We start from the raw sequence: 21,212 nt of genomic DNA, 5'->3' as shown, positions 1-21,212 counted from the left end.
ATAAAGCAGCCACTTTAAACCATCTGATTTTATTCTGAAAACCAATACTACAAGGGAATTACATCATATATATTTGTCACATCTTTTAAAAACACAACTGGCTACAGGTAGAAACTATTGCATCAGTAAAAGTCAAGAAAACACACATGGTATTGAGTCCATGATTTATTTTACAAATGGCAGAGCAGAGGCTGCCAGAGAGAAAAGGCACAGTTCCAGGCTGCAAGGTCGACTTTTTCTTGACCATAACGGTGGACATTAAACACAGGGAGTGCATCTGAAAGAGCAAACTACTATACACACCACAAACCCTTAGGACTAAATACAGTACAGTAACAACTCCGGAAACACTTTACAAGGCAACAGACTACAGTATTCTTGCATTTTTCACTAAAACTGCATTTATGGGCGTCACAATTCTCCAAATTCATGATTTTATTTTGATATTTTTCAGCACTGACAGCTATTCAATTGTTACTCTGTCATCTGTGTTACTGTCATTGTTCTTTTGGAATGTACCACACTAAGGTCATATGGTCAAATTTAAATTATTGATTTAAAATGTAATGACAATGTTTCACCAGTCAATTCCTAGAAGGGTGCTTACATATCCCACACGTTTTGCAAATGTTTTTCTTCAGACGTGTGCCGGACACACAAAAAGCAGGCAAAAATAGACGGGAACAAAATTGTGGGAGTATCGCCAATCCCATTTTTGATTTCAATAATTGGAACTAATTGCTCACTTTGATCCATTTTCAATTGAGAATTGAATTTGTGACACCCCTAGTTGCATTTTATAGTGTTCCTGGAATGAGTTAGCATTCTTGAGGTCAATCCGTTTGCACGTTTTGTTCTATGACATGAAATCGGTCATTAATTACCAGACTCGTGAATTTTGACACGGCTTTTAAAAAGGTGATTGCTAACAAGTGGCGAAATGAGACGACAGAGGTCGTCAGGGACATTTAACATCATCACAACCACACACGGAGACTCATCTTCTCACTTGCAAACTGTTTTAACTTCAACTTTTTAACTTGATATTTCCATTCATAGTTGATGTCATGCGACCGTGGTGTAGTTCATTTATAGCCCAACGTTAGCTTCAAAAATCGTAAAAGTGGTGTTCATCTGTGAAGATTTTCTTGCTGAACAAAACATGTAAGATTCATGAAATGTGTTTATCACGGAGCTCATTTTCTGCTAGAACTTTCGGGGTTGGCCTACAAAAATACATTAGCGATATGTAATCTGCCCTTTCAGACACAATCTCGTTCTCAAAATGTCAAATCATACCAACAATAGTGACCAATATGGCCACTACTGACATGACGATTAGCTTAAATGTGTGTGACCACTGTAGTATACTGTTCAGGTACCGTAAAGTGGATTTTCCTATCAATATATTGCATATCATTGGTAAAGATACACGTTCTGATTTTGTTTACAGGCCACCAACATTTCCTGCACATCTTTTTACAGCCCGAGGTTGATGCTTTAACAGTTCATAGTTCAAGGAAGGAAAATTTGGGGCCATTATGTAGCACTCACAAAATCAGGGGGTGTATCTCTATGTCCTGCTTTTTGGAGTGGTAAATGACAGTTATGACAACAAACATCTGCTTGGCAGGTAAGTCGTTGTCACAGGGTACCACCGCACTTCATTTGAATGTGAAGCCTTTAAATAGTGTTAATGTGGACAGTTTGGGTGCTTCACAGAGGAATGTTGGCGTGTTTCTTCCAGGGGTTGACCTGCTTCTTGCTGGCCAGCACCTCCAGATCTCTGCAAATCTTCTTGCGAGTTGTCGACGGCTCGATGATGTCATCCACGAAACCTAAAACAAACATTTGGCCGGTCAGAGATGAGTGCATAATGTGTTATATTGTTGTATCTGGTTTGAACGGACGGAAAGATGAGCGTGCAGAGAGAGCTGTAAAGGTGTGAGATTGTTCACCTCTGACGGCAGCTGGGAAGGGGTTGGCGAATTTCTCCACGTATTCCGCCTCTGCCTCCGCCTGGTTCTCCTTTCCTCTGAAGATGATCTGCACAGCACCCTGACAAAGAAACGGATGATAGACACTGTCAAATCAAAAGGAACGAAAGAGGGAGAGAAAGAAAGAAAGACAAACAGGAAAATGTGTGTGTTTGTACCTTGGCACCCATGACAGCAACCTCAGCTGAGGGCCAGGCGTAGTTCACATCTCCTCTCAAGTGTTTGGAGCTCATCACGTCATAGGCTCCTCCGTAAGCCTGCGATACACACACGATTTTTTTTTATCTATTCATCACTTCATCACAAATAAGTCAAACCTTAATCCTTTATTATTTTCCCTTCTAAGGGCTTTCTATATCTTTTTGTTCACACACACCTTTCTGGTGATGATGGTTATTTTCGGGACAGTGGCCTCTGCAAATGCATACAGCAGTTTGGCTCCGTGTCTGATGATGCCTCCGTACTCCTGAGCGGTACCTGGTGACAACAATCACAGCAGGTATAATAAGTGCGAGTGTGCACAAATGTAACAGGTGTGTTTCAGTGCAAGGAAAATGTCTTCTTACGTGTACAGTAATCAAGTTTTTGGTTCATGTTAGCCAATATTTCTGAGTATCTGTCTTTAGATACCTGGCTTACTCCATATCCAAACTTGTAACTGTGTTATGTATTTCTTATTGCTACGAGCTTTCTTATTTCTTTTCTCTGACAGAATGAGAATCATCGTTCAATAGCCTAACCTAGTTAGGTATGGCCAATAGCTGGATTAATCCATGGATGTAAACAGAAGAGTTTATTAAATGATTTAAGAATACCTGGCAGGAAGCCGGGCACATCCACAAAGGTAATGATGGGAATATTGAACGCATCACAGAAGCGTACAAAGCGGGCGCCCTTCACTGAAGAGTTGATGTCCAAGCAACCTGATAACGACACAGAAATTATGGACTAAACAGCAAAACTAAAACACATCACAGTAGATTATTAATCAAATAATAATCCCTTTGTTCCAAAATGCAAAGAAAGAAGCAAAATAAGCTTATTCAGATAACACTGATAATGTGTCCCTTATGACTGCCCCTCAATTATTTTACTTACCAGAAGCCACTTTGGGCTGGTTACCCACAATGCCTACAGTGCGTCCGTTCATGCGGGCGAAGCCCACCACAATGTTTTTGGCGTAGTTGGGCATGATCTCAAAGAAGTCCCTCTCATCCACTATCTGAACAGATGCATGAAGAAAGGCAACTTTTACTACTTGCAGAAATTAAATGAGATGTGGTTACACGTGTTAGATTCTGAGTGTTTGTGCACATACTGTGTGAATGATGTCCAACATGTCATAGGCTTTAGTCGTCTCAAACGGGACGATGGTGTCCAGTGAAGTTACCAGACGATCGCTGATAAGGGAACCAGATAGAAGACATTGAGTTGAAATAATGCAGATATTCTCCAATGAAGAGGAAGTGATTGGTCGTTTGGTCAAGTGGAGGTCAAGGTGATTGGTTACCTGGGGTCGTGGCACTCCCTAATTGGGGCGGGATCTTGATTGCTGAGTGGCAGGAAGTTGAAGAACTCTCGCATGTTGAGCAAGGCGTCAACATCATTCTCAAAAGCATGGTGGGCCACTCCTGAGAACAAAACAGGAGACACAGTTGAGACCCTAAAGACAATTTTTCAACTTCAAACCAATCTCAGATGAGTAACTGTGTAGTGATGAGACAAGTATTCATGGATCAAAGGTTCTAGAAATATGGCCACTGGGATGCAACTGTGACACTGCCAAAGGGAAAATGCTGGCACAGGAAACAAAACTTTTGGCTGCTACAGCTGAATGTTTGCATGACAACAGCATTTTGAGATTGATTTTGAAAACCGAAAATAATTAATAAAACTCCTCAAAAAATGAAAACAAGAAAACCAGGAGTAATGGAAAGCTTTTACAAACAAACTAACCAGACACAGTGGTGTGAGTTTTGGCTCCACCGAGCTCCTCTTGAGTCACGTCTTCATTGGTGACAGACTTCACAACGTCAGGTCCTGTGATGAACAGGTACGATGTGTCCTATCGAACACAAACGCATGCACAGTTGTCAGGCTGGGGCGAGAAAGAAAACAATCTTAAGCTGCTCATACACAACCTGGAACTGTTGCGTCTTTATCCTGCAGTGTTCTGTATATATAATAAAAGGTACAAAGGCGGAATGGGGGGGTCATTGTTCCACCTCTGAGCCAGCAGCAGATAGAGCAACAAAGTCGAGCCATGTTTAGTCCCATACCTTAACCATGAAGGTGAAATCTGTCAGGGCGGGCGAGTAGACAGCTCCTCCTGCACAGGGACCCATGATGAGGGAGATCTGAGGGACGACTCCAGAAGCCAACACATTCCTCTGGAAAAGGAGGAAGTTTTGTTATGACTTTTTCACTCATAATGTCCAAAAATGATTTACCTCCAGTCAAATAAATGTTGATAATGTTAACATTTTCCACTCGACAAGCAGCCACTCAGCCCATACCAGGAATATATCTGCATATCCAGCCAGAGACTCTACTCCCTCCTGGATCCGAGCTCCTCCGGAGTCGTTCAGCCCGATGACCGGGGCTCCAACTGTCATGGCCTGGTCCATAATCTGAACACAGAACATTCAAATGTTTTACATTCAAATAAGGTCAAAACATGAAGAACCACCGACAAAATACAACAAAGTAAATGCATGTTAAACACCACGGTTGGGGCATTTTTCTATTTTGTCAGTGCTTGTTTCAGACATTGATACATAGGCACAGACATGCGCTCACACAGACATCTCAGTGTCTCAGCTTGGTTTACCTTGCATATCTTCTGTGCATGAGCTCCGGACAGACTGCCACCAAACACTGTGAAGTCCTGAGAGAAACAAAAAGTGCAAGACAGAAAGAAGATGATACAGATGAAACCAAGCTGCCGTGTATTGCCACAATGTAGGATCCTTACAGCATACGTTCACACTGTACCTGACTGAATACATAAACCAGCCTGCCATTGATCCTGCCTCGACCTGTCACGACGCTGTCACCGGGGAACTACGGCAAAGACAAAGATATGATAAGAAATATTTAAAACCCCAGAGAAAGAAAAAAAGTTTCTTATTTCCAGTGGATGAATGATGATGTTGCAGAGTTGTAGCCTGTGTGCAACTTGTTACCTTGTTCCTATCCTGCTCCATGCCGAAGTCAGAGCAGCGATGCTCCACGAACATGTCCGACTCCACAAAGGACTCGGGGTCCAGCAGGAGCTCCACTCGCTCCCTGGCTGTCAGCTTACCCTGAAAAACAAAACACCAAGTTACTACACAATGATAAATACTATGACAAATGTGTCAACAAATCAGAAATAGAGCCCAACCAATACTGCATGTTTGGGGCCGATGCCGATACTGATATTCTGTATATCAGCCGGTTTGGGAAGCTGACTACCCCACAACAACACCTTGTCTTGAAGCAGTTTCTTATTCTGTACGAAAGCCGAGATCTCTATTCTGATGCTTCAGATAAAAACATTTGAAATGCAGATATTTATCAGCCAGTGTACACACAATTTCTGCAGTGACCCCTTACATGTGGTTATCAAACACTGTGACAAAGATGTGCAATGAAGGAAGGATGTTAAAGGATAAGTTCACCCAAAGTTAATATTCGGTCATTATGTACTCCTCTCTATGCTGATGAAAAGTCGAGTTAAGTTTCTTCATCCACAAAACATTTCTGGAGCTTCACAGCAACACAGTGTTGCTGCATTCTCCTAAACAACTGAAGTAGATGGGGATTTGTTTCAAAATGTATAAAAACAACAGAATAACAAGCATAATCCAAGTCTCTGCAAGCTCTTAAATCCCAAACTGATTTGAAAAGATATTATCTTCACCCTTGAGGTGTGATTGAGCTTGTGCACCCACTTCAGACAGGGTGCTTATCAGCTACAGTGAAGGTTTTGGCTCAATCAAGGGTGTAAATTATGTTTTTACAAATCCATTTAGGCTCTCTGGGCTTCAAGAGACTTGGATTAAGCTGAAAGAGCTGTATGGAGCCATTTCATGGTTATTTTTCCAACGTTTTTTTACGTTTTAAAACAAGTCCCCATCTACTTCAGTTGTTTCAACAAACACTGTTTTGCTGTGAAGCTGCAGAAATGTTTTGTGGACTTGAAAACTTATGAGTGGATAATGACTGAACTTTCATTTTTGGGTGAGTTAATTGCTCCTTTTAGTACATTGTGTACCTGCAAACTACAGCTTCCACCTGAAGTAGCAGAGGATTTGTACCCTGCTCAAGGGCACAGGAAATCAAGATGGATGTTTACCCACATGGGTAACTGCTGAAAGTCCAACTGTTAAAAGTTAGCTAGGCTAGAAAGTTGGTTTTTAAAGGTCACTTGAGTGTGTGAGGACTAATCAACACTCCAGCAGCAGCCACTAACATGACTCAAGCCCTTGAGCAAGGCAGTTCACACCCCTACTACTCCAACAGTCAGTGGAAGCTTTAAGTCAGGAATAAATGCACACATGCTAGCCTAGGTGCAGCTTACATTTAAATTAAAACAGTCAAAGTTAGCTGACTTTACCCTTTTGTGCTGTGCATCTATTCTGTTCTGACCTCCTCCGACCAGCGCCGCATTTCGTTTCTTGTCAATCCGCTCCTTAACGGACAGGTGGCCGACAGAGTACCGGCGGCAGTCCGGTAGCAGGCTCTTCTGCAGCAACGCAGCAGCGACCGCGCCATGTTTCACCGGCGCCAAACTCCTGAAAGACACCCTCAACCCATTTATCAGTCCGCAGCTGCTCCGAGCCACACTGAAGGCCGCCATCATTGTCCTGCGTGTTCTCGGCTGACAGCGGGCGGAAATGAAGCGCAGAGATTTGAGCCAATAGCGAGCGGGGGGCGAGCTCTCACGGCCAATAAGAAAGAAGGAATTTGTAGCAAAGCCGGGTGGGCGGGACCTTGAAAGGTATCATGTTTCCCTTTGGTACATCGCGGCCTGTCATCTCAAAGTCAGGTGTTGCTGCTTTTTCGCCCTGAGCTTAGCCTGTCAGGTAGACCGTCCTCACAACTTGGGGTCTCTCCAGCTGCGTGGTTTTTGTCAACCTCAAACATTGCTCTAAACTTATGTCATAGCATGCCAATTTCATCGGTAGAGCTTGTTGGAGACCCAAGGGCAAGGACTGCCTGACGAGTACAACACTGGGGAAAATACCCACTTTCAAAATACTATATTTTTTAAAGAAAATTAAATATTTTAATATCTTTACTCATGTCTGCATTCATGAATGTAGTGTGGTGCATATTTGCTGTTTTTGAGTGTTATTTTGTAGTATTTTGATAATATAACATGTATGCACCGTTGTATACAGTTCGTACAGTACGGTAACCAGGGTAACTAGGTGAAGTCTCGCGTGATGATCATGCCTGTCGAGAGGGGTTGATGCGAGGAAAACTGGAAAATCAAATGATTGATGCATTTGTAAAACGGATAGTTAGCTATGTTCCGGTCGCTGCTCGCCAACCATTGTTGTAAAACGTATCCAAATCGCAGGATTACAATTTACAGCTTGCATTTCCCTCCTTCGCTTGAGGTATAAGGCGGCCCGAGGGGGTTAGTGATACCGTTGAATTTTCGCTAGCTAACTTTGCTAGCCATGCTAGTGCTAGCTGGTTAGCTTTGTTTACATCAAGTGCGCGCCTGGGATCTGGTGGCTAATTGCTAACCAAACGAACTTGTGATCTTAGGAGAAGCTCTTCGCTCAGTTAGACACCGACAAGGAGACACTGTTGGATAGTAAACGGGCTCAATGGCCAACTTCGACCATCTCTCGTGTAAAACGTTTGGTTGATGTCGTAAGCTAACGCTAGCTGCATAATGCTAACCTTTTGATCATGGGTCGTGTGATCATTTGATTCACTCTTGGCCCCTATACATCGCTGGGGATAATGTGAGTAATTAAAACCCATGGTGTAGTTGGTCCGAATCCAGAGAAACTTAAAAATTGATCTGAAGGATCTCGGTGGTGAATTGGAGAGGCTACCAACCGGTGATGCTAACGTTAGCTAGCCGCCTGCCGAGCTAACGTTGTGCGCGTTTAGTGATAACCGCTTCAGCATGTTCGTTGTCTATTATTGTGTCTATTACTAATTCATATGCCTGCATTGACACACTGGAGTGGCTGATTGTTGCTGCACCAGGTCAGTTTATATTTCCTCCATCCACCCTGAGACTTGGCAATCTCTAGCACCGTCGCAGCGGCTGGATTTTTTTTCCCGGGCCGTGTTTCCCTGAGTCTGCGGAGTACACCGCTATGAACCCCGTTAATGCAACAGCCCTGTACGTGTCCGCCAGCCGGGCCGTGCTGCAGTGTGACCCGAGGCAGCCTCACACCTTCTCAGACATGTACACGCTACTGCCCTTCTTCCGACAGTCCCTCGCATGCCTTGTCTGTGGTAAGCAACCTGATTTATTAGTTTATAATAGCAATGCATAAGCAGTCGCTCCAGCGATGCTTTATATCACCACATTGCAAGCTTATCAGTGCTTTCGTACCGCAAATCAGTTTCACTTCACTCAAATGAATGGGTGTTTCATAACCTATTTATTCATATGGGCTGAAGTGTCCGTGGGTGTGCAGCAAGTGACACGATTTGATGTGCTCACCGCCACCACAGTGTCCTCAGCAACTGAGGCTGAGCCCCAGTCATCTGTCCTCCTGTCAAGACAGATGACTCCTTTGTTGTTGTGTCTGCTGCAGAGCCATGTGTTTCCTATTCATGCTTTATTTACTCAGCTCTCTCTTAGCTTGTGGAATATCAACAGCGGCACAGCTCACATTTAGACATGAGCAATGTTGACAGGATGATCTGTGACAATATCTCTGACATCTGTTGTTTGTGTGATGGTGATTTTGGCTTGATTATTTTGTGCTTTCATGCAACATTCAACAAAAACTACGGGTTTGGGGGATGTGATCAGTAAAAACTCAGTAATGTGAACATATGATTACACGCCTTTTTTGTTTATTTGACTTAACTGGGAAGTTTACATTCATAAATTAAGTCCAAAATCACCAACATTGATTCACTGATTATGATATGTCATTAATTTTCCTGTTCTACTTGAAATGCATCAGCTGGTACTGAAACAATTAGTGGATACATTGATTAGTTTACTGACAGAAACTATCATGGATATTGATTAGGTTGTTTTTCAAGGAAACCCCCCAAACAAAAACCAAGCTGTTAATTGAGAAAATAACTGGCTCATCAGTTCTGATGGTTTTTGAAAGTGTTTCCAGAGGCATGATGATGAATGTAAATGACCTTAAAGTGTAATTAAGCAAAGTGGATAAACATATGGATTAACAGCTCCCTCCTGTTTTCTCTCAGGTAAACTCCTGCAGGACCCTATTTCCCCAACACATCTAGAGTGTCAGCATTACGTCTGCCTGGGCTGTAAAGGCCAGAAGATGCAGATCAGGCCGTCGTGCAGCCGCTGTAAGGACTATTCCTGCTTCCAGGAGAACAAACAGCTCTCTTTGCTCGTGCAATGCTACAGGAAGCTCTGCCTCTATGTAACTAATTCGCCGTTGCTGCAGTCAATCAGCAGCCATGTAGGAGGCTCTCCAGAGATTATGGACTTGCTAGAGGAGGTGCTGATGTCTCACGAAGAGGAGATAGAGGCAGAGGACCAAAGCCTAGTGCTAGAAGATGTGAATCCCTCTGCCCCAGAGTCCCGTACCCCCACAGAGGCACCACCTGCTCCTGCAGAGCTCTCAGCTGTCCCACAGAGCTCCTCCTCTAACCCTCCCTGTTCCAATGGACCGCAGGAATGCAACGGAGAAGTGCTGGAGGACCTGGATCCCTCGTCTCCTGAGCTGGAAGTATGTGAGTTGGTAGAGGAGCAGCCACAGGCAGGCCTGTCTGTGTCCAATACTGGTTGTGGTGGTCTTGAACTGAGTCTGACCACTGGACCTTTAGCCCCAACTCCAGGCACTGTGTGCTCACTCAGGGATGGGGAATCTAGCAGCAGGGAGCTGGAGGAGGGGGAGGTGTTGCTTCTCAGTGTGGAGGAGGTGTTACAGACTTTAGATCCCCTTCAGCCCGGTCGAGATTCTCCTCATATACAGCCAGAAAGAACTCACACACACATAACAGACAGAGCACATGCTCAGATGTACATACAGCTGGACGCAGCTCACAACTACACACAGAATCGAACAGACAGGACTAACACAGTTGTAGGCCACGGTGCCCACATAAACACATCCTCCTTCGATCCTCCTCCAACCTCAAAGCCCCCGCCAGTCCGCCTTAAACGTAAACGATCCCGGTCAGAGAGCGATAGGGAAAAGGTAAAACCCCTCCCTATCGCCTCCATCCTGCAGGGCTCCTCCACCCAACTACACACTCCAAACCCCTCTCAGACACTGCACACACAACCACCCCCACCCTCCTTGACTGTACCAGCACACACATACTCGTCCCTTCCAAACGGGGCGCCTCCCAAGCCCAATCGCCCTGCACCGAACCACAACAAAGGTGCCAGGAAGCACGTCGATCCGGGCCCTAAGAAGCCCCATGCGAAGGCCCGCAGCGGTGGAGGCTCAAAGACCAAGGACGGAAGCAAAGACCAGCGGTTGATGTCAGGCTGCCTTGTGCCCCCAGCGCCTGTCCGGCCTCCATATAAGAAGCCGGTGGAGAAGAAGGGCTGCAAGTGTGGCAGGGCTACCCAAAATCCATCTGTGCTGACCTGCAGGGGGCAGCGCTGTCCCTGCTACTCAAACCGCAAGGTTAGACTATGACCACAGCATGTGTGGAATATTTGGTAGTCAGATTGTCATTGATTTAACTGACCACACGCTGAATTTTGTGTCTTATTTCCTGCTTTATATAATTACACTCTTACGCTGTCCTGACACAATCCTGACTACATTCTGCAAATAACACGTAATGTTAATTGGGGTGTTGGAGCAGAAATAACTTTGCAGCATTCATGTGACATTGGTGACGCGAATGATAATGATCCTTGTCTATTTTTTTGTCATGTTTCTCAGGCATGCTTGGATTGTATCTGCCGAGGTTGCCAGAACTCCTACATGGCCAACGGCGAGAAGAAGCTAGAGGCCTTCGCCGTGCCAGAGAAAGCCTTGGAACAGACGCGGCTCACGCTCGGCATCAACCTCACCAGCATCACGGCAGCCGCGGCGCTCCGCAACCCGGCGACCACCAGCATCCGCGCGAACACCCTCCTCAACGTCGCCACAGCAACGGGGACCCCCGTGACCACGGCCTTCCTGTCCCCCAGCCCCCCGCAAGATCCCAACTACGAGGACAGCCTGGAGCTGCTGATTGGATGAGAGGCTGGGACTCCAAAAAAAAACAATAAACAGACAGCTCGGTGCTGATTGAATGTGATGGCTGATCATTGTGTCTGTCAGACAACCTGTGCCTCCCCCCCCTCCAGAGGGGAGGCAATCTAAGGCAGCTATGGGTCTGTCCTGTCCTGTAACCTGCTCTTCTTCTGTGTTGGAAAATGCTGAGTAGTAAGACTAGCATGGGTGTGCCAAAGCCTCCTGTATTGTGCCTGTGTGCCGGTGTGTTCTGTTGCCTGCCTGTAGTTAAACACTTATACTCGGTTCCAAGGCTGTTCTGTACTTCAGAGGTGCTTTTTGTTAATAGACCACAGACATACTGTAAGAGGCAATAGGAACCCATCCCAGGTTTTTGTGTTCGTTGATGTGTGCGCACAATTATAGATTTGTGCATACGTGTGATTTTTGGAGCATCGTAGTAACAAAAAAACGGCATCACTATATCTCGGTCACCTGTCACAGCATTTTCCATGTATGAGTATTACTCCATGTATGTTTAAGAAATGCATAATTGGTATTAGGACGGCCCTTACTAACCCTTAACCCTGTATGTGTTCACACCTTAATTGTGAAGTATGACTAATCTATGGAGAAGTTCTGTCTCACACAAGACTGTATGCCTTTTCTACGTCGTTAACTCTCTCAATCCAAGTACTGTCGACTGATAACGAATTTGTCTTAATGAACTTGACTGATGCAGGCATTTGTACTGTACAGGCAGCGAGATAATGTCAAAGCACTTGGCTGGCTCCACGGTTTCTGTGTGTGTGTAAGAGTGTGTGAGTGTGTGCGTGCGCCTGCTGAGATTTACTGTAATGTCAGCGGGGAGGCGGATGGTGGGTTGTAAGCACTTAGACTGATTGATTGGCCAAATTACAAGTAAAACCATTCTTGGTTACCATAGCAATAGGAGCACCGACAAGGAGCCTCCCAGCTCTCGTGCGCACACGCAGTTGTTTACAGTATTGCCATTTATTTAGGCTATAACTGACTGTCTTCTAAAATATTACACCGTTTATGTTTTGAGTGTGGGATTGTACATGACTGTGTGCGTGTTTAGGTAAACTGAAGCCATAGGTTGTCATTAACAAGACAAAAATATCCTCTGTGTGTGCATTTCTTCCCCTGTCGTAGTGTCCCGACCGATTAGGAGACCAACTCAGAGACTATTTTTGATACCAAGCGTTCGAGATTTGGTACCACTTGTCTTTTTGTTCTGTGTTTTGGTTAAAGCACCTTGAAGCCCTCCTATAACTCAAGAGGCCGTGTATATGTCTGTGTTCACGTTTACCGTCTCAGCTGTAACTACAACATGTTTGTCAGTCCAGTCATGGTGACCAAAAAGAGACTGAAGGACAGAGAGAGGACTCGGCAGACCAAACAAACACCTTGGTTCTCCACTCGTAAGACCAGAAAGTAGCAGGTGGATTACAGTAAGATCAGCATATATGATCTATCTTCCTGCGCGCGTGTGTATGTTTCAAAATGTATTTCTGTTGGGCATTACTTGAACCCTGATTAGTTTTTGGTATTGTTTTTTTTTTGTATGTATAAACTCTTGTTTGAGGAGTGACTCTTATTATTGCTGAAACATTCACTGCCATAATATGGAAACATGTAATACAACATGAATTAAATGATAGTTTTTTACTTTTTCAGTTGTGTGTCTTTTTGTGTAGAGGGGACGTTTGACTTGAGTTTGCTTTAAAACTTGGTCGGTGCACACAAATGGCTCAACACGTTATCAACCATAACACAGCAGTGGAGAGAGATATGTGGTTGAGGCTAATATAGGTTTTTTTCCCTTTTTATACTAGTAATTAAGGATGCGCAATGTGTATATTATTGACTTTTTATTGGTATCAGTGAGTTTCTAAAAAATCTGACATGATGATGAAGCCTACAGGAAGGCGAAGGCATCATCAAAGTTGCAATCCTGAGGGGAAGTTGCTGACATGTTTCACTCAAAACCATAAATGTGGAATTAGGATTCATCGTCCGTGAACCATGAATGTTGCTGAAACACTACCGTTCTGCTCGCTAGCGTGGCTAATAAGTGATTGAATATGTGGGATGGTTTACGCTCTTCTTTCACTGGATAAAGAAGCGCAAATGTGTCAGAAAACACTTTTAAATACTCAGTCCATTCATACTAGACGGTTCTTATCTTTAAGCCCGCAGGACATCCAGATCTGTGTCGTGCCACATATTCATTCATCACATTGCACAAAGAGGAAATTCAACCAGAAGTAAAGAGGCCTGCTTTAAACAAACAAACAAAAAAAAGGTTCGTTCATGATATCAAACATCTAAAATCTTGTCCTGTGGCATTTTTGATTTTTAATAAAGGACGAGTTAAGTGTCATGTGTCCGACAGCACTGTCATTTCCTGGGCAAGGACAGCCCGGCTGTTGACTGTTGGACCCGCGGGCGAAACAGCTCACTCCGTTCTCAATGGAAGTCATTCACACACGAGAGCACAACATTCAATCTGCATCTATTGTGCTGCTCCAGATGACCTGGACCCTGAATGCACCACGTAATCCATGTTTGCTCTGTTATAGCAGTTCATTCTGTTTACCAGAGTTAATGACCTGTGTGAGGTTTAACTGTGACCGCTGCTCGAGTAAATACACAGCAAATGGCTTTTCTTCCATGCCATTTCAGGCCACCAAGAGTCTGCCACCGCGGTCGGTTTGATCATATCCTAACTGCTCCACAGTCCCGAAGAAGTCCTTTGCAGTCCATTCTTCTGCTGTTGATATGAGGAAGCAAACCCCTTTCATTCGGGTTAACTTTAGCTGATGTCTATATAAAGTCATCACAGTCCCGGACACTTCTTTTTTTTCTTTAGCCCACGAGGAAGGCCCCAAAGTAGCTCGCCCTCCCGTCCATCTCCATGGTGCTGGCATTGCTGACGGTGACGAAGAGGCGGTCGGCAGGCTGAAGGAAGGCAGTGCCGGCCTGATGCAGGGAGAAGAGACCAGGCTCCTGCCCCCGAGGCCAGCAGGCGCTCCGGGACGACTTCATCAGCAGGATGGGCACGGGGTAGGAGCTCATCTGTGGGCCACATATCACATATCAAAACAAAGCTTTATATATTAGCACGACATTGATTTGTTGTAGACATTTGAGGTTTTGAGAGTCATCAAAAAACTCATTAGCCACAATAAACACGTCTGACACGTGTCTTCTGTAGAAATGCACTATATTTGGGCCCTGAATAATCAGCCATTTGTTGGTATCTGTAAAATTAAAGCTGTAAATAGAGCGGATAAATTGCGTTTCATTGACTTGATAGGCGCGGCATCGACACTCTTTCCGACACAGAAGCTTCACAGTTGGTTTGCAACCGCCGATGACCACAGACCAAAAAGGAGAAGCACGTTGTTGTCCCGCTCGTGACGTCAAACTGCTGCCCCAGTGGACTAGAGAGCCCAACATGTACTCGCTGATGGGGACATTTCTTTACGCAATTTGCAATCCATGTTCCACAAGGGCTTGGAGAGCTCGACACGCTTTTAACACAATAAATCTTATTAGTGCAATGGAAATACTAAATCATCCCTCTTGCCTTTTAAGGGTGGGTCAGCTTTAAGAAACAGGTAATTAATCGATATGCATCCCTACTTTATATTGTGACTTTTAATCCATTGAAACTATGTGTCTGTGTGTATGTTTCTTGCCTCACCTTCTTATAGATATACTGGACAAGCTGTGCTCCTTCCTCCTCCCTTGCCTCCCCGTCCGTCTCCCCCGTGGAGGGCAGTCTGAAGTAGGTCTGGCCGTAGATGTAGTAAAGGCCTGCTCTGGGCACCAGCAGCTCTCCCCCCCTCAGCTCCATGTTCTGCAGGAAGGACAGACCTCTCTGGCCCTCCCACGCTCTGATTCGCTCGCCCAGGTATCCCCTGCTGCTCCGTGAGCCTGCGAGAGCATATAAAATACACCCAAATGAGCAGAAACGCACACATAAACGCAACAATAAAGGTCATTCGCCCGCTTCAGGGGTGGAGTGTTGACTGAGTATCAACAGCCACTGCTTTTCAAATAAGAACCAAATGTTAAAGAGACACTCAGTCTGTAAATAAAGCTCACAGATGTGCTGACAGACCACTGGCTTTTGACCACAGTCTTAATAGGCACCAGAAGGAACAAATGTTATTAAGCTGTCCTGAGGTATGTACAGCCAACCGTCTAGTTTTATGGCATTCGGGAAATATATTCCTCATTGACAAAGAAATACAGATTGTTTGTTTGTCAAAAATGTCTCATCCCCAGGTCATCAAATACTGGTGTTTTGAGTTAGCGTCGTACCCACGCTGCCAGCCCAAAGTGTCAGTATTTGACCATCTGGGGATGAGACTCAAAAAACAACCGTTTTCCCAGGAAGTTACAATTTGTTGCTTTAAAAAAAAAGGCGGAATAATCTCCAAAAATAGATGGGCACTGTAGTTTTACGCACACTTTGCTCATACAGGAGTATATGGGGAATTCGTTGGGGACTATTTTCTGCAGCGAATAAATACACAGTTGGTGCTCTAGTGAGTGAGTGAGAACTAGTACACAATTTTTTCATAATGAAGGAACATAGTGCAGCAGTGCGGTGTGTTTATCATAGTATTTGGTGGGGATGCATGATATATACTGGGCCAATACTGGGAAATGTATATTATTGGCTATTTATCTGTATTGTGGAGTATTTGGACAACAATCGGGCTTCTATGGCACAGATGAATAAGATATATCAAGTTTTGAGTACATGGCCAGTGTTAGGAATAGATAAGGTCATTCAATCAGGTTTATTTACTATAAGAAAAACATTACCTGACTCATCTAATAAAGCTAATATGGGAGGTCATGTGGCTTGGGCACCACTTGGCGGCGCCTTGGCCTGCTGAGTCGTCCTCCTGAATTGACACTTGTATCAAATATTTTGTCATTGTGATCAGTAAACTCTGTGATTTTGTTGATCTGTTGTGTACACGTGACATCTATCGCACGAGGGAACCCTCCTCTGTGGCTCTTCCTGAGGTTTCTTCCATTTATTCATCCCTGCTACAAGGGTTTTCTGGGGGGGAGCTGTTCCTTACATGAGGCAAGGGGTGTAAGGACGGACGGTGTTGTTCAGTGTACAATGTGATTTCTGATTTTGGGCTACATAAATAAAATTTAACCTGACTTGACTTGTGGAATTAAGAAAAACTTTGACTTTGGCGTCCCCTACTGGCAGCATTAAAAGTGGAAAACGTCCCTCCTCCTTCCTGCAGACCTCCCAGGGGAGATGAATGGTCTGAGGGCAGCACAAACACTGCACTAATTACATTCAACAATTTTGAAATATAATGGGCTTCGAATGGAGTGAAACTAAATGTATTTGTAACTCGCTCAACCAAATGAAAAATAAAAGCTAAACACAGCTTGCAACTAATTATAATGGTTGAACAACCTTGTGATTTTGCTGCAATTACAGTAACTTGATTTAATGACTTGAGCTGGAATGCTTTTTCCTCCTTATTACAGATGTGTGCCTCCCAGCATCTGGGAATAAAACAAACATCTTCTGAGTAACAAAAGTTTAAGACTTTCGCACTCCTGAAATTTCGGAAGATACGGTAAATGTTTGTTTAATATCGGGACAAAAAAGCAACTGAGACCTGCCGACAGGACAACTGAAGGACGGAGCAGCTGCACATCAGCAGGTCCTGACAAACATGCAGGTCTGAGAGAAGCCCTGAAGCACATTCCTCACCTCTGCCCCCCAGAAAGGTGCGGGTGGAGCCTCACAGCAGTCGCAGGCGTCTTGAGTATTGTGATTATCCTGCGTCTATGGCGTACATGCAACATGTTTTATTTCTGTCCTCACCCTCTGCTGTTGGAGGCTCCGTGGGCAAGCTGACACCGGTCACATGGGCGGCGACTTTAGGAAGAGGGACCCCTCGGACCCCAGGGTCCAGGACAGGCAGCACTCCTGTCAGCTTATCTGTAAAAGTACACACAAGACGTTTTTTAGCGGAAAAAGACATACTCGCTCTGATTAGTAATGCTTGATAGTCAATGGAGGCATTGTTCTCACCTCTCATAGCCGTGGATATCTCCTTCTGGAATCTGTCAGCCATCGTCTGAAGAAGAAGAAGGAGGAGTGAACAGGCAGCAAGGCAACGTAACTTATCCTCTTCAGTTAGGCCTATTACGATATCTTTCCATCTTTAAATCTAAAAACAACAACAGTAATCCACCTGGGACCTTGCCATCATTCAGTCCCCTCTCCGGGTCAACAAATATGTCATCCGGTGACCTGAAATAGCAGTATTCCCTTTTGGGCGAGTCAGTATTGTTTAGCAGTGATGTAGAGTGACATCATTTTCCCCAATTCAATCAGAGGTGCTCGGGTAACTGTGTGTAATGTCATAAAAAATATAATTACTAGGTCTAATTTCTGAAAACACTGTGGACAGAATACTGGGTGCACATACAGTCCTGTAAAAAAGCGACCAATGGTGTCTTAAATATATGGAACACAAATTAAAAATTAGATTAAGAAATAAATCAAAAACCTTCTCTATGTGGTAGTGGAGCTGTTGCGTGACTTGCCAGCAGGGGTCGCTCTTCTTGTCCTCTGCTGAATCTTCCGACATAGAGAGCAGATTTGCGTTAATCAGACAGGACACGCTGCTCCGGGAGAAACTCTCCTGCATCTGTCGACGGAAAGGAAGTAAAACACACAATGCAAACCAATTATTGTTTTATTTTTTCTTGATAAAATCTTGATGCCAATCTGATTTTTCTATAAAATGTCATAAACAATGCCAGTTATATCGTCTCAGTTATTCAGATTGGTATTGTTTTGTCTCCTGGTTGGTTGGTGGTACCAATGTGCAGAAAGTCATGATGCATTCAGGGTGAAACGGTTCCTTTTTTGGGTTTTGGGCAGCTTATAAAGCAGAGCATCATATTTTCTGCATTTTAAACGGCACCAATTACTTCTGCCGTAAACCAGCCCGTCCTCATGAGACAAAAGAGCATATAGATAGACTGTGAAAGCAGCTTATTACGTCCCGTATTCAAGTTTATTGTTAGGCGACGACCTCTAGTGGCTATAGTTGTTATTACGGCAGCAAAGGAGGAAGTCTCATGAATAGGGAGGAGGTCGTGGACGGATGGTTGGGTCAAACAAGCACAGGACTTTCACTCATGAGGCTGCCGATTGTGTCCAGTGTGAAAAGTCAGCAGTGATTTATTTTAATTTACTAATTTAGTTAAGGTACAGCACGTCAATATGTAACTCAAGTCACGTACGTAAAGTAGGTACATTCGTAACTGAAGTTGCATAAGTAACACAGTGGAAGTAAGTCAAACCAAGTAGTTTTAGTGGCTGAATGTGTACGACGAAGCCTGTCAGTCACCAACCAGTCATTAATCTGCTTAAGTATGAGGATGTGTTGGCCTATTTGTGTCAGCTCTACAACATACAACACACAGTATCAGTATATAAGTAGACAAGTATGCATCAATATGAAAATGTTTTATTTGAGAGATTATAATGCAGAAAAAGTTGCTTGGCGTCATTTATGATCATTAAATCCCAAGAAAGTTACCATTTCAGTCAGTTAGGCCTCCAACACATCTTTGTCACGACTACATCTGAAGGATCATTGCAAAGAACGCCTACATAGACCAATATATGAATGTTTACTCCCTAATATCAGTAGCAGCATCACAAATGCAAAGCAGCCTGTGCTAATGTGCAATTATCTCTGCTGAGGGAGTCGTTTCGCTGTCACTCAGCCAATCAGAGCTCAGCACCGGATCCATCAGCTTTTATCTGCTTGTCATAATATCTGCTCAAAGTCTGAAACATGTTGCTTTAGGGTGTCACAGCCTCCCCAGTCCTAAATAGACTCATTTCCTGCCTTTGTGTTCTGTTATCTACTCTGCCAACTTTCTCCTGTCTCACTGTGCGGCCTTAGAATGACACAAATTCTTGTATAACTGGGACTTTAACCTCAAATACACTGTTCAAAAATAGGATTCCTGCAAAATGAAACACTCAGAGGAACAAAAAAAAGTGTGTTTCATGGTTTTACCAGACCTCCTATAGTTTTATATTGATTGCATATTGATATCTGGGCTGATAAGTAGAGTATCAGGGTATCTTTAAAGTCATATGGAAACTCTTGAAATGTGTAATCCCTGTAAAACAAATGGTGGATCACCATGAAGCTCATCTGTCATCAGTAAAATATGGGTCACACCCGGTCATCTGGCGGTCAGCTTGATGCTGTCATCTGTTGGATGAAGGGGGTGAGAAGACAAAACGCACATCTTACCGTGTTCAGGACTCTGTTGAAGTACATGAAACTGACGGCGACCGCGATGGTCTGCAGGAGGATCGCAGAGAGTGTGATGAGCCCCAGACACTGGAGAGAGACAGGAATGGCCATATCACAGCGTGAGGACGGCGACCCGAAATAAGTTCCGAGCGGGGAGGAAAGCGCTTCCAGCAGGGGAGGACAAGTCAGATCAAGCTCTGCTGCATTTCTGCTCTGGAGGAAGAGACAGGGGGGGAGGACGAGGGGGGAGAGAGGGAGGCAAACAGGGCTGCAGTTGGAGGGTAGGTGGAGCAGAAAGGGAGAGAAAGACAGAGGAGGTATGGAGGATTACAACAGCCTCAATAAGTCACTGTTAGCAGACTGAAACGAGCTGAGGGCTGCATGCTGCACTGCACAGACAACTTCAGGACGCGTTCACGTACCGTCGGAAATGTGCAAACTCTGAGTTCAGTGCACAGGTAGGCCACACCAGTGGCGGAATGTAACTGAGTACATTTACTCAAGTACTGTACTGAAGAACAGTTTTGAAGTACTTGTACTTTGCTCGAGTAATTCTATTTTTCTGCTACTCCATTACATTTTTGAGGCAAATATTGTACTTTTACTTATTTATTTGATACATTTAGTAACTAGTTACTTTGCAGATCGCATGCTGCATCAGAGACAAAGAAGCACAGTTTTAAGTAATGTGTATTTTATTGACAATCTGCAAAAGACAAAATAAAAATACTGATTTGGAAAATCTGAAAAATGCAATTTCGTACTAATATCAGTCGATCCACAGTATAAACATATATATGTATAACTAACTTTTACTTTACTGTACATTTATTGCCAGAAAATTACTTTTGATACTTAGGTACATTTAATATCGAATGTCATAATACGTGTTACTCAAGTAGAAATCGTATGGATGATTTTTGCTTTTACCGAAGTAATATAAGACAATATCTTTACTTTCACTGAACTATGATTTTTTAGGTGTTTGGACAGCTTCAGAGATGACAGGGGGCAGGATGAGGGAGGGGGGGGGTGACGCACAGCAGGGGGCCCCAGGCCGGGACTCGAACCCCGGGGCCGCTGCAGTGAGGACAAAGCCTCTGTACATGGGACATCCACTCTACCAACTGAGCTAATGGGCTCCCTGAAGTATGACTTTTGACTTCTTTTTACAACCTAAACATGAGGCTAATACTACTAATAAAGACCATGTGGGCTGTCTGAGTGTGACATTAGAAAATCAGATGAGCACACTGGGGGACTCCCTCTACAGTGGTCCAATGTGCAAGAAAAAATGATGTAACAAGTGTTTCACCATCGATGCAGCGCTACTCTCTGGAGCAGCCGCAGCCCTTTTTATTTGTATTTTTTTCGCCCCTGAGCTTCAGACAGCTGGAGTCTGGGGAGGACAAGCAAACTGCACACAGAAGGGCCAGTAATCAAACCCAGGACCTTCTTGTTGTGAGGCACAGTGCTCAACACCCAACAGC

At 44.2% G+C, this 21,212-nt stretch overlaps 3 protein-coding genes across 3 annotated transcripts; 1 reads left to right on the top strand and 2 right to left on the bottom strand.

Moving 5' to 3' along the window:
- Positions 1-10: 10 nt before the first annotated feature.
- On the bottom strand, positions 11-6,874 carry LOC311274410 (propionyl-CoA carboxylase beta chain, mitochondrial-like). The gene is made up of 15 exons (XM_084382082.1): positions 6,598-6,874; positions 5,183-5,302; positions 4,992-5,060; positions 4,828-4,884; positions 4,514-4,627; positions 4,277-4,387; positions 3,954-4,062; positions 3,508-3,628; positions 3,316-3,397; positions 3,096-3,219; positions 2,813-2,920; positions 2,374-2,474; positions 2,156-2,254; positions 1,959-2,058; positions 11-1,838 (listed from the first exon to the last, which is right to left on the bottom strand). Exons 1-15 carry the CDS (start codon positions 6,841-6,843, stop codon positions 1,717-1,719), a joined length of 1,683 nt encoding a protein of 560 aa, XP_084238208.1. The 5' UTR covers positions 6,844-6,874; the 3' UTR covers positions 11-1,716.
- Positions 6,875-7,611: 737 nt separating this feature from the next.
- On the top strand, positions 7,612-13,050 carry LOC311273421 (E3 ubiquitin-protein ligase MSL2-like). Its single transcript, XM_084380495.1, has 3 exons — positions 7,612-8,468; positions 9,408-10,810; positions 11,075-13,050. The coding sequence occupies exons 1-3, from the start codon at positions 8,327-8,329 to the stop codon at positions 11,375-11,377; spliced, it is 1,848 nt and encodes a 615-aa protein (XP_084236621.1). The 5' UTR covers positions 7,612-8,326; the 3' UTR covers positions 11,378-13,050.
- Positions 13,051-13,228: 178 nt separating this feature from the next.
- On the bottom strand, positions 13,229-20,087 carry LOC311273748 (tumor necrosis factor ligand superfamily member 10-like). The gene is made up of 6 exons (XM_084380965.1): positions 19,720-20,087; positions 17,947-18,087; positions 17,466-17,511; positions 17,256-17,372; positions 15,084-15,316; positions 13,229-14,452 (listed from the first exon to the last, which is right to left on the bottom strand). The coding sequence occupies exons 1-6, from the start codon at positions 19,831-19,833 to the stop codon at positions 14,243-14,245; spliced, it is 861 nt and encodes a 286-aa protein (XP_084237091.1). The 5' UTR covers positions 19,834-20,087; the 3' UTR covers positions 13,229-14,242.
- Positions 20,088-21,212: the final 1,125 nt, after the last annotated feature.

The sequence above is a fragment of the Pagrus pagrus genome (assembly GCF_965226575.1).
Source record: "Pagrus pagrus genome assembly, chromosome: 18".
Lineage (NCBI taxonomy): Eukaryota > Metazoa > Chordata > Actinopteri > Spariformes > Sparidae > Pagrus > Pagrus pagrus.
The sequence above is the reverse complement of the archived record's forward strand: the minus strand, read 5'-3'. Positions and strand labels throughout refer to the sequence as shown.

What these genes read in the sequence shown, in the direction of transcription:
- LOC311274410 (XM_084382082.1), bottom strand. Translation starts at nt 6,843, where the DNA reads ATGATGGCGGCCTTCAGTGTGGCTCGGAGCAGCTGCGGACTGATAAAT. An exon ending in TAGATGCACAGCACAAAAGG is followed by an intron (nt 5,303 to 6,597) that starts GTAAAGTCAGCT and finishes TTTGTTTTTCAG; the next exon opens with GGTAAGCTGACAGCCAGGGA. An exon ending in TGGAGCAGGATAGGAACAAG is followed by an intron (nt 5,061 to 5,182) that starts GTAACAAGTTGC and finishes TCTTTGCCGTAG; the next exon opens with TTCCCCGGTGACAGCGTCGT.
- LOC311273421 (XM_084380495.1), top strand. Translation starts at nt 8,327, where the DNA reads ATGAACCCCGTTAATGCAACAGCCCTGTACGTGTCCGCCAGCCGGGCC. An exon ending in CCTCGCATGCCTTGTCTGTG is followed by an intron (nt 8,469 to 9,407) that starts GTAAGCAACCTG and finishes GTTTTCTCTCAG; the next exon opens with GTAAACTCCTGCAGGACCCT. An exon ending in CCTGCTACTCAAACCGCAAG is followed by an intron (nt 10,811 to 11,074) that starts GTTAGACTATGA and finishes CATGTTTCTCAG; the next exon opens with GCATGCTTGGATTGTATCTG.
- LOC311273748 (XM_084380965.1), bottom strand. Translation starts at nt 19,833, where the DNA reads ATGGCCATTCCTGTCTCTCTCCAGTGTCTGGGGCTCATCACACTCTCT. An exon ending in TCCACTACCACATAGAGAAG is followed by an intron (nt 17,512 to 17,946) that starts GTTTTTGATTTA and finishes CTTCTTCTTCAG; the next exon opens with ACGATGGCTGACAGATTCCA. An exon ending in GGAGCCTCCAACAGCAGAGG is followed by an intron (nt 15,317 to 17,255) that starts GTGAGGACAGAA and finishes ATGCTCTCGCAG; the next exon opens with GCTCACGGAGCAGCAGGGGA.